This window comes from Ixodes scapularis, unplaced genomic scaffold, assembly GCF_016920785.2.
Source record: "Ixodes scapularis isolate PalLabHiFi unplaced genomic scaffold, ASM1692078v2 PGA_scaffold3__209_contigs__length_174095766, whole genome shotgun sequence".
Classification (NCBI taxonomy): domain Eukaryota; kingdom Metazoa; phylum Arthropoda; class Arachnida; order Ixodida; family Ixodidae; genus Ixodes; species Ixodes scapularis.
In genome coordinates this window covers 22,904,669-22,917,685 of record NW_024609868.1, presented here as the reverse complement: position 1 = coordinate 22,917,685, position 13,017 = coordinate 22,904,669, and the positions used below count along the sequence as shown (strand labels likewise).

The 13,017-nt window shown below is 44.8% G+C and overlaps 1 protein-coding gene across 1 annotated transcript in view; it reads right to left on the bottom strand.

Annotated features, from left to right (window-relative positions):
• Positions 1-13,017, bottom strand: part of LOC8034309 (synaptopodin 2-like protein) — an 85,798-nt gene that overhangs the window by 57,476 nt on the left and 15,305 nt on the right. The window contains exon 2 of the mRNA XM_029975981.4: positions 6,497-6,645. Within this exon, the coding sequence (XP_029831841.2) occupies positions 6,497-6,645 (149 nt within the window). The remainder of the gene's footprint in view (positions 1-6,496; positions 6,646-13,017) is intronic.

Sequence of the window (13,017 nt, the reverse complement as noted above, 5' to 3'; positions counted from 1 at the left end):
GACTGTTCGACCGTCACAACGATCGGTATAATAAATATTTTTCAATCCTGTCGAAATCGCTTCATTCGCTGCCAGTTCCATGACTTTAAAACAATTTCACGTATTTCCAGCTGCCGTTTTAAAGCTTTAATTTTTATTGCTCGCTTTTGTGCATAATTTTTAGCATATTTTCAGCAAGTGGCTACGCATGCTATTTTCATAATTCTAGGGATATGTGGGTGGATAATTTTTGTCAATTCTAACCTTAACTGTTTGTTTGAATGATCAAATACATTGGCTGTGATATTTATTTTCTACTATCACTTGCCGTTATTATGTATACATTTTTTTAAAAAGTTATCTTAGATGCACACCAGGCTTGAATAGTGTTAAATAGAATTTGCCAGCCCTTTATTTGGGTAATCTTTTTGGAAAAACACACACACACACACACACAAAAAAAAAAAGAAACACGTTACTGATGGTGTGTTTTACGCTTGAAGCAGTCCGTGTTGTCGGGTTGCCGGTACAAAACTCGCTCATCCACCGAACAGGGAAACACGCGTTGACCAACACCAGTTGTCGTTGTTTTTGTTGCCAAAAGGTGTCACACCGAGGCAGCATTGTCGCTGTCGTCCGCGTTGTGCTGATGTTCCCGCAATGTGACAAGTTTATTGAGCAACAAAGCCAACGACCAACATGTTGCCCCACCCTTGATCAACATGTTCTGTTGACATCGCCAATGTGTTTTCTCAATATGGCAGGGCTTTAGAGTGGCAGCCACTCTGAAGCACCATGTTTATTTTAAACACCGGGGATGGTTCTCTAAATACACTACGAGACCCAACAGCCTAAATAATTGTGCCTTCTTGAGTTGTCATAAAAGCAAAGATACAAGGGTGACGGTCGACGGGAGCTCGGTGTGACTGTCATAAAATCAACCGTCATGATTTGGACGACTATGCACATCTGAAATATTGTCGAGAACAAAGCAAGATACTTCTATCCCATGTGATTGCGTAGGCGGTCACTTGTGAATGAGTGTCTTTTACTTGTTGAGTGTGTTCTAAATTGGAATGCGATGCATCACTATGGGGTCCCGCTCACACTACGCTCGCCTCTAACATTGAGGCTGTCCAATATCGCAGAGCGTGTTTCATTTCTTCCAGCTATCATTGCATGGCTAGCGTCTCGTCCATAAAAGCTCACTTTATATCTTCCTCTTTTTTTATTGCGTCGCGAAATATCTCGTTTATGTATTTTTCGTAACATGTGTTACTTTAAGACTGCTTTACAGACAAGTTTCTGTTTCCTCCTCTGTATACGTCCCCTCTTATTGACCATTAACTCAAAGATGCAATTCATCTCTTTCGCATCAATGCTTAGATCGACCTCTTCATTTACAATGCGTCATCTGAATGGAACCGCCTTTTTACATCTTTGGTGTAGTCAACAGAATCATTATGGCTGTCTTGTGCCTGCTTCACGGTCTGTGTATTTATGGTTTTCTCTGTATGAGAGAACTATATGTGGTGCGTGCTGTTTGTTCGGTTCAACATATCTTGCCATTGTCATTTTCGGCGTCTTTACTACACGTCAAGGCAAACTAACTGACCCAATTATCCACCCTGCGGGTTGCAAACTTGTTGGTCTAAAAAAATATATCGCTACGTTGCTGTTAGGATCGCCAGTACCCCATTTTTAGGGCGTTCGCCTGCACCATAAGGCCGGGGTCATATGCTTATATATCATAGAAAAGACAGTCTGCAAAACAGATTCGAATGCGGGTCACCGCGAGATCTTTGCTTAGAATGCCGCATGGTAATGAGTTCAAAGAGAAACTTGGCACGCGACATTCGAACAGCAGACATTGCGGTGATTTGTGTTAGCAGACCGTCTTTTGTATGATGTATGAGCAGTGTGACCCTGGCTTTGCCCGGCCTTAGGGCTGAGGCCCCACTGCGGCCATCTTGAAGAAGCTTAAACTTTGACCCCTAGATGGCGACACCAATCCGTATGGCCAAGAAACTGTGGCAAGGCTCGTGGCAGCGGTGTTCCGGCTATACTCCGTTCACCGTTAAAAAAGCTGTTTGACGATTTTAACGTTAAAAGAATTGGCATCCTCTACTTTTGACATTGTTTATCTCGTCACAAAGGACAGAAAACACACCTCTTTCCTTCGAAATGTTCCGACTCCGCCGCGTAATCGCGAGGAAAAAATTAGAATATTCCCCGACCTGCAGCCGCGAGTGGCGGCCATGAAAACCACGCGGCATGATGTCAGTGGGGGTCTTGTAGAAAGATAGCAAGTTGTGCGAATACCTGCTCGATAAAATGTGACTTTTCTCTAAATATTGTCGTCCCAACATAAATATAAATGCGTCAAAAACCTGGTATTATCTGCAAAACTTTTATTATACGGAGTTTTAGTGGCGCCATCTATCCTAGGTCCACAAAACCGTCAGCTCTATCTGCTACCGCGAACAGCCGCCAGAAGCCGGAGGGGGACCGTGGCAGAGCAGGACGGAGATGGCCGGACCCGGATGAGACTTTCCTCCTTTCCCCATATTGCTTGTGCTGCGCCTGCGCGTGGTCACGGGTTCGCGACCGGAGGAGTTCTCGCTGCTCACTGATGGCTCTAGATAAAGAGCTTCACCGGAACCCCGCGCGACCCCCTTTGACGTCACAGCGCACGTGACTCGGAAGATGGTCGAGGAGTAGAGAGGTGCCGAAAACTCTAATCTTTGTCAATTTTTAATATAAAAACTAGGACATTCAGGCAAAAGCGGTGTTTTGTTCTTTACTTCAGAAAGGTCGAGACACCAACTCCCAAATTATTTAAGCAAAACACTGAAATTATTGCACAGCTCCTTTGAGCTGAGACTAGAAGCTCCGCCTTCAGCGCCAGCTCGCTGGCTTCCGCAGTGCTTTGGTTGCCTGTGCCTGGACGTACCACTTGCGTCATCGAGGGTGGGAAAGCTCGCGCTAAAGGCGGAGCTTCTAGTCTCAGCTGAAGGGTGAACGGAATAGAGTTCCCTGTTCTCGTTGCAGGTTCACCGCGTGCTCTCGCCCGCGTCATGGGGTACCAGCGCTGCCCAGTTTGCTCGGCTGCTAAGCAAAAGAAGCTTGCCCAGCCAGCTTATGTATAATCAATCAATCAATCAATCAGTGTTTATTATAGTATCCAGGAAAAACCAATCAGTCTTAGTGCTGGCACACTTAAAAAAACACACACACACATACAAACAAGTGCAGAAGGGGTACGTAGTCCACCAGTAAAAAACTAACGATATTAACAAGTACGAAAATTTTCAATTCAACAAGCGAAATCAAAAACACAAAACAGAAACATCACCAGGTGTGAGAGCAAAAAGCAAATATTTGGATATCGTACTGACAAACATCAACCCTTCAACTTATCAGCCCTTCTCTTTGCAAGAAGAAGTATTGAACAGCGTTTCCAAACTTGCTCCCACATGAGTTAAGATATAAAAGTGTATCAGAGTAACTGTTATGACACTCAGTCGATCTTTGGATCGAGTTTAAGTGGTTGAAATGTTGAGCTATATAAAAAGATGACTGAAGCCGTGTAGGCACACGTGGAACTACGTCTAAGGCTCACTTCGGTCAGAAGGCTCGGAGAGTTTATCAAGACGTGCAGGGTCATAAACAAAAAAAACAGATCTGCCTTCACCCGACGCTGCTGCAGGCTCAACAAGTTGACGAATTGCGAGTTACCTGCAACACTTAAACAAGGATAACCTTTCTCAAGGTAGCGATATTTAAAAACGGGAATACTTTTCTTTTTAAACTCGCTCTACAGATAAGCTGTTAGTTTTGGAAATGCCGTTCCAAACAACCGAGGCGTACTCTAACTGGGATCTAACTAAGGAACTGTACAACGTGAAAAAAGATGACGGGCTTTTAAATTTTTTCGTTATGCGAGACGCGGCACCTCACGTGCGCAAGATTGATTGAACCACTTTGGTAACGTGAGTGTCAAATCTCAGGGTTGAATCAAAAACAACACCAAGGTCCCTCAGTTACCTTACACGTGACAGTAGTTCGCCATGATAACTTATATGAAAAAATTATATCGTGGGTCTTTCGAGAACATGTCATTACTTTTGTTTTAGAATTATTCTAATAATAATAATAATAATAATAATGATGATGATGGCGGTAGTTTATTTGATGCCCCAAAATATCCAGCCGGTTAGAATATGGTGGCACATAAGTCAAAACCAAACCACAGTCCAGGTTAATAATCTAATTCTTCAAGAAATGACATGCAGATTAAGAGCTAAAACGATGCAACTCAAGCTCCCATATAAGGGATGCTGAACCGAAATCTAGATTCCACAAAACACGCGGCAAAAGCGTGCATTGGGCTGCTACTAACACCAAAACATCACTCATACAGCGATATCTCGAATGTATGACCTTAGTTTTCAAAATAAGGAGGCGCATTTGACAGAAATGTTTACGTCATATTTCTTCGAGAAGGAGAGGGAACGGTCTCGCGCTTTCTCCGCCTTGCGCCTTGAGGGAACGAAGCGAAGAATGGAAGGAACGAGATATCTTGACGTCACGCGCCTCGTCGGCCTCGTTCAATCTCGACCTCTCTTTCCAAAAATGTGGCCGTCCATTCGAGATATCGCCTTACGAGTCGTGTTTTAGGGATTGTAGCGTCCCGCCTACATCTCCTGCATTTTTTTAATCAAAATTTTGGGGTCGATTCATTGATTTTTACAAAAATGTAAAATTTTTGGGACCATTCATGAAATGAAAGAGAACGCAAACGGCAAGTATGGAGCATTCTTTTTTTGTTGCTTTCAAGTTATTTACAATTGAAGCGGCCGAGGTCAGAACTGACGTTTTTTTTTTTGTTTATCGGGGATCGCAGGTTTGACCGCTCGCTCTTTTGTCGCTTCGGAGAGCGAGTGGTCAAACCGCTTGCTCCGGAAATCGAGCAAATCAAGCGCCATACGCACGAACACTGAAAATAGAACCGGCCTGGAGTCACTTTTTCGGAAAGGTCTATAGGTCATAGGGCGTACTTTCCTCAGATTTTACTACTAGGCGAGATTGTCACGCGTTGACGCCGCCAAGCGGCAGCGCTCGCAACTACAGTACCTTTGTCCGTGCAGGAGCCATTGACGTCACGGGCGTGACACGCATTGCGCTTCTCGCTGGCCGATATTGAAGGAAAAGGTAGAGAGCTTATGGTCACGTCATTTTGTTTCCGTACCCCTTTAAAGGGACACCAACAGGGTATTTATGTTCGCCAAGGTTTTTATTTGTATATGACACATGAGAGCCCAACTACCCAGAACACAATTCGAAGCTCAAAATTGTTTTTTTTTTCTTTTTCTTTTTTTGAAAATCACCGATTGAGAATTGGTTGGTTCAGGTCGCACTCACTCTCTTCTCCGTGGTCACGTTCTGTTCTCTATGGCTTAAGTACTCAGGCAAAATATAATCAAAGTCGTGGGTCATCGAAAGCACACACTCATTATTAAAAATAGAAACAAAAATATCATACCCAGTTTTTGTAGCTTCCAAAAACCTGCAGATACGTTGATTGAAAAAAGAAATTCCCAGAGAACCGGAAGCGCTCTGTGCATTTTTTTTTTTGTAATTTTCAACATGGCGTCGTATCGCGGGAGTCGCGAGTTGGACGGATGAACGAAGCGGACTAAGCGATGGCTGCGGACGACGGTCGTGGAACCTCTACTTCAGGACTGCTGTTCGTGGTACCGGTGAATCTGTCTAGCTTCGAAAGAGAAATCGTTTACCGATCGAAACAATTAGGATTTATTCCGTACGACATGCCCGACCACCAAGTTGATTCGCACGAAGGCGTCCCCTTCACGAAGACGACCCTTCGCCTTGCTAAAGACATCGCTCGTCCTACGAACACGAATTTGTGAGAGCTTGAAAAATGTGCAGGCGTAAAGCAACACGACGTAGCCTTGTACACTTTTTGTCTCTTCTGCGTTTTGATGGTTCTTCTCTGCCCCAGTCTCAGGTTAATCCAACATGGTTAACAAAACGAAGTGCTTGACTTTTGCATTTTGGTTTTTTGTTCGAGGTGCGACGTGCGCAATTTTCGTTTGCTCCACACAGCTAAAACACACACACACACACAAAAAAAGAAAAGGAGAAAAGTGGTCGCGTGTGGTTACGTGAATTCCGGAAACTCTCCCCTCCTCTACATTTATTCTTCCTCCCCAGTCCAGTTTTAGTTTCGGCTTCAATCAGTGTTTTCTTTTTTTACTTTATTAAAAATATACGTGACGCTGTAGCAAAATATAAATTGGGTAATCTTCAAACACCATATTAATTTGCCTTGCAAAAAAAAAAAATAGGGAAGTTGCGTTTACATTGCTAATACATCATCCAAAAGACAGTCTGCAGACAGTGGTCTGAGGCGTGTTTCTTCTTTATTTTTTAGTATGTTCTAGGCTGCCTTCGGGTGCTGTTGCCGATTCGCACGTGTGCAGTTTCCCCTTACCTGAGCAGCTGCAGCCTGAGCTCCGCGCATCCCGAGTCCACGATGGCCATGACCTGGTCGTGGCTCAGGGAGTCGCAGGGAGTCCCGTTCACGCTCACCAACACGTCGCCCTCCAGCAGCACCTGGTGGGCCTTGCTCTTGCGACGAGTCTGCGCATGACAGAAGTAAATACAGCGATGATTGTTATGGCAACATTCTCTCCCGGGGCCAAGAAACGCTCCAAGTCGTTAAAAAAAACAAAAAAACAACAACAACAACAACAACAACAGGATTCATGTGTGGATATGCACTACACCTTTTAGACTACATTTTGACACCACCTAATATGATTATAAATTTGAAAGTTACCAGATTTATGCTCACTAACAGTGTGATCGTTCCTTTTATTGCAGTCTAAATAATAAATATTGTTTAGAGCTTAATTTTTTTTCAATTTCAACTTGTATTTTGTGTGTGTGTGTGTGAAATTAACGGAGTCGAGCGTAATTAAAACTTATTTAACAACTCACCGAACTAAATCTTAAAACACTGATCACCACATTATGAGCAAGCGCTAGATTCAGTGTTATAACGAGGGTGGGAGTTAATAAAAAAACTTGGGCCTTAATATTCGCATATACGCATATGCTAGTGACTGTCTGCATTTGATAGTGATTAAGGAGCTACCCATGGCTGATGACTGGGTTCTTCACACTTTGTCGTACTTAGTTATCAGTTATTTAGTGAGACGTCTATACGTGGAAGATAAAGGATCCTGTTCCAGGTTTGGACGTTGGCACGAAAGTGAGTGGTTTGGATGGAATGCTGATGAAACCCTATACGTCGACCAGACACTTCTTTCGCAATGTAATTACTGTCACGGTGTGCCTTTTCAAAGCGCCTTACTGCAGCAAAGGGGAAAATATTTGAACCGCATAACGTCTCCCATCTACGGTGTCGTATCGCTTTCCGGAAGAACAAACCGATCAATCAGCGTGGAGAAACGACCCAGCGCACCGGAGTTATTTTGGCGTGAGTTTTAGGACTTTGCCACAAAGCACAGTTGAAAAACCGGAAGAAAGAAAAACAAACATTAGCTTTACTGGAGGCATATATTGTCTTTCACTGATCTTTTGCCAATCTCCTGTTTGGATTTGAGCCAAACGTAATAGGGGGTAAAAAAAAAAAATCTTTGAACAGGGGAAGTTCGGAGAAAATGAGCGCAATTAGCCCTGCAGAGATACCGGTTGGGTTCTCAACAAAACCCTCTGCTGAATTAAAAAAAAAAGAAGAAAAAATTGAAGAAGCGAATTTTGTCTCGCTATTTCGGCCTTCAACCTTTGAGGAGGGCGCCATTTGGTCACACAGAAAGTTTAAGTAGCGCTTTTTGCAGAGACGGCGCGTCTGCGGCGGGAACATGCTTCAATTTCTGCTTCGCCGCTTCAAACTCAAGGCTTGAGCATCCTGTGCCAACGCATCAATAAAAAATTAAATAAAAAGTGGTCGTAAAATAATTCATTTTTTCCACCCACAGACCGCGTAATACCGACAGCGTTTCTTGGTCAACCTCACTGCGCAATCCATCACTTCATCAGCTTTCCGTGATCTAGGAATTGCTACGCGCTCAAACTCTTGAAGACCGACGACCAGTTCACGCTTTCCCCTTTTCCCCCGCTTCCTCCTCTCCGCCCTTCTACCCTCTCCACCGTTGCCTATTTCCTCCTCCCCTAGGGTGAGGAGGATATTCTGCCTTGCAGAATCGCGTGTCTGGTCGTCGGCCTTTAAGCTGGGGTCACACTGCTCACACGTCGTACAAAAGACACGGACTTTCTTCGCAGACACGATGACAGAAATGTCCGCGGACATCTTCGAGAATGTTTGCTTCTTACATATGTATGCTTTGAGCAACGAATCATACATATGTATTTGAATTACCAATAGAATAAAACTCAACAAAGAAGATAAAACCCTCAGCAAAGAAGAACCCTCACGCAAGTCAAAACTAACGCTTTCACGAAGTAGAACGTCAGAAGAAAGAAAAATTGCAAGAACAAAAAGAACCGAACATTAGCGTAAAACACATGGATCCTCGAGCTTTAAAATAGAATAAAAAAAAAACAAGGATGGAGTATTTCATAATAAATTGCGGTGAAACGCGTAAAAAATGGAAGCTCGATTGAAAAAAAAAAAAATGCTCACACTCAAGGACGTTTCCGAGCAAAGTAACGGGATAGTAATATGCAACGAAACGACTGAAACAAAAGACTGATTTTTTAACGAAAGTAATTATTAATGGTAATGCAAAAACTTGTAGGACTGAGTAACTTATAATTGTATTCCGTTAAATTTATTAAGTAACGGACACGAGCCTGCATAAAAAGAGGAGGGAGCCTGCTAAGTCCCAATGTCGTCCCTTTTAAGCTTGTAGTTCTGCTTTCATTGAAAAAAAAGTGGAACGTCGTCCAGCAATGATTCCGCACTCAACCGAGACTTATATGATACGAAGTACCTTCAAGGATTTTATCCTTTTCATCTAAGAGGGACCTTTTAATGCAAAAGCATTAACTGTCCCATGCAGCGAGCCGACGTCATCAGCTTTGAAGCCGCGCCAACCGGCACCTTAAATCCTTCCTCCAAGTGAAGCCAACCCCCAGATATGAAACCACTCAAAAAGCCTTGCCAAACGGCACCTAGTTTCCCCGATACCAAAGGAGCGGAGCAAAGCTGATGGATTTCGGCTTCGGTCCCATTGGCTGGCGCGCGTCGACGAGGCACCCATTGGCCGCTGCGCGTCAGTTTCAACGACCGCCACCCCATGGCGCTACGTGTCCGTCAGCTCACCGGTAACACAAAACGTCCAAGGTAAGAGCGGCGAGGAGAGGGCGCGCTCTGCCGTCGACGCAAATACGCTGCAGACGAAATAAGGAAGTGGAAGAATGACGTGCATGCTTTCGCATTCACAACTCATAAGATGTGTTTAGGTGTACCTCGAGCCTTTTTTCTTTCTTGTATTGGTCAAAGGAAAAAACTTACATTTAACGACAATTAAATGAACCTTTAGTACGATGGATTACGTTGGGGTCAACTTTAAATGACTTGACCTGTCTAGTTCTTTGACGAAGATCGAAGGAGTCCAATAATCGCTGCTGACGGAAAATTACCAGGGCAGCGTAAAGCCTTGACCTGAAACGGTCACCTATAATAAGTCACATCCTGCAGCGTCGCAGCGTAGGTCCACGTCTATAGACCAGTTTTGTGTGACGGTTGCTATGTTGAAATATGACGTAGTTGGGTTGGGCGACAAAAACTAAAGTAAATTTTTTAAGCAAATACAATAAAAAAGTATAGCCAAAAAAAAAAAAACTATAGTCACGAACTTCTTGAATTCTAGCGCCTTCCATTCTGCCAATAAAGTGATTTACTATTTTGCTACAAACATAAGGCAGTTTTTATGGCCTTATATTTTACTACCGTGGGCCGTTTTGTAGACTATAATGGTTGGGAGTTTTAGTATGTCGTTCCGATGACTCCCGTAACGATACCAGATAACGGTATAATGCATGCGCAAAATGCGCCAGCGGAGTATCGTTTATCGTGATCGGAGTCATCGCAACGATCTACCAAAACTCCCTATTGACAAAGAAATAAAAGGAAAGCGACAAAAAGGACAAATTGATAGGGCGAAAACATACTGTTTTGTCAAGTGTTTCTTTTTTTTTTTTTTGACGCTTTTCTTTCATCCTTGTGATTTACCAGCTCCAATAGACCACTCCGGAAATACGCAGCGCCTCCCGACGTCTTTTTGACGCATTACAGCTATCCGATGCGCGGCGCGTGTATGAGTTCTCATGAGTAGAAAGAGCGGTTCTCATGTCCGTTTAGCAATTCGTGATTTAAGAAAGAAAGCAGGACGATAACAAAACAGGGTATGTATCGGCTTTGCGACGCGTTCGATGTTTTCTTTCTGTTCTGAACTCGCTTTCGTAAGAGGGAGAAGGAACTGCGCCGTACATCGGAACGGCCCCGAAATTCCCCGCACCTCGCGGTGCAATGTGGGATGGACGAGAGGTCTGGTGGGGGTTTACGGAACGGTCTATTCGTCGAGTGATCCATGCCTGCTGTGGAAGAAAGTGAACGCTTTGGAAATCCTTTGTTGTTGTTTTTGTGGAGCGCGGTCATTTTTGACGAACTGCGGCACCGACTGCGCGGTGCCGTTTCGAGTCGCAACGACCCGGGTGGCTCCGGAGAGCGTGGGTCCTCTGACGCGGCAGAACAAAGCGAGCGCGGCGTCCTGGACCCGAGCCAGCGGCTTTTCTGGTCGCGTCCTTCCCGGACCCGGCGCGCCACGTCGGGCAAAGCGTAGTCGACGAGCACACGCAGCAGTGTCTCTTCGCTCGCCTTTCTTTTTAGATGAGCGTCTCGAAAAGCCTCAGCTCGGGGCTGTCACAGTCTGCGTGAATCTTTCTCGCACGTGCGGCACCTGAATCAAGATTTGGTACAAACTACGATCTCTCTTGCGTCGTTCCACTTACCCTGTGACTGCTTACGACCGAGTGCCTTATGACTTCTTGGGGTCTCTTACGACGAGTAGAGAGCCTAGATTGTGGAGAGGGTTCATCTCACACCATGGAGAGCGTTTGCAATTTAATGGCGGACGCCATTTAATGGCGGACGTGGCAAAAATAAAAGCAGGAGGAAAGGCGGAGACGTTTGCAGACGATCAACGCTTTCGTCACCTGCTCGCTGCTCGTATTGCAAATGCGGCTTACAAACCACGTGACCCTGATCTAGGAAAATCTCTGTAATACACTCTTTTACGACGAGAGAACACACAGGCGCCATCTATCACGTAGCCGTGGACTTGGCATTTCTGTATGTTTTCTATATATATTTTTTTTCGACAATCAATCTTTGTTTAGTTTTTGGCTCGAAAAGCTAATAGCTTCTTAAACGACCATTTCTTATAGATAGTACGTACATTCGTTCTCGCAATCACTGCAAAACCTAACTAAATGAAGTTCCAGGATCATGGCGCTGGCGCGCCAGTCAGAGATCACAAGAACTCGGTCGTAAGCAAACGCAAGTGTGTGAACAAACCTTTATTGTTCTCTTCTTACAAAAAAAAAAAAAAAAAAGTACTCACGGTTGTTTTCTTTTTTGCTTACGCAGTTCTTCCTCCTTTCTTTCTCCTGAGTCGGTATTTTGCGAAAAGAACGTATCGTTCCGCATTACTTTGTAGCGAGAGCTGACAAAGCGTTCTCCCTTTGAAACATCTTAGGCATACGTATGCGAAATTAAACTTTCGAAGTCAGTTTATTCCTGAGTGACTTCTACTTATAGGCAACCACCTTGAGCTTACTACAATATATATATATATATATATATATATATATATATATATATATATATATATATATATATATATATATATATATATATATATATATATTGTGAGGGAGACAGACGCTTGGCGACCGGTTTCAATTATGTCTATATTTGAACTGACCCGCGCTGCCCCGAGCGGGCAGCGCGAGCTATCGGCGATGGTGGTGATGATGACGATAATGAGGGTGATGGCTGCACGGGACGCTGGATAGGTCACATTACCCCCCCCCCCCCCCCCCCCCCCCTGGGGGGTTGGGGTGGTTAAAGGGAGGCGGTGGGTAGCGGTGGGTGGTAGGGTTTCAAGCGGTTCACATGTAGAACCTCTGAAGTGCGGCGGCGGCCATCGCAGGAGGAGGACACGGGTTCGGCGAGGTACGACACGGGGGATGTTTGCGCGATGACTCGGTAGGGGCCGATGTACTTGTGACGAAACTTGTCAATTCGGGCGGGTTGTCGGGCGGGGGTCCAGACCCACACAAGGGCACCGGGAGCGTAGGAGGTATGGGTATGATGCTTGTCGTAGCGATCCTTGGCTATATGTTGTTGTCGCGATGTACGTAGCTGTGCGAGCTGGCGGCACTCTTCGGCACGGGAGATGAAATTGGTGAGGAGGTCATTTTGGTCGGTTGACGGAGCAACAGGAAAGATGGTGTCTATAGTGCATGAAGCTTCGCGACCGTACACTAAATGGAAAGGGGAGTAGCCTGTAGTAGACTGAAGGGCAGTGTTGTACGCGAAAGTTACAAAGGGGAGTATTGTGTCCCAGTTTGAATGATCACTTGAGATATACATAGATATCATGTCAGCGAGAGTCTTATGAAAACGTTCGGTGAGCCCATTTGTCTGCGGATGATATGATGATGTTGTCTTGTGAACTACCCGACAGGCTTTCAAAATGGCTGCAAGTGTGCTCGAAAGAAACTGCCGTCCGCGGTCGCTTAAGAGAACTTGTGGCGCGCCGTGACGTAGGAGTATATTATGTACAAAGAAGTGAGCTATTTCTTCAGATGTCGCAGAGGTCAGCGCGGCGGTCTCAGCGTATCTAGTCAAGTGGTCAACGGCTGTGACAATCCAACGATGACCGTGCGAGGAAACTGAGAATGGGCCAAACAAATCGATCCCCACTCTTTCGAAGGGCGTACTGGGGCAAACTAAAG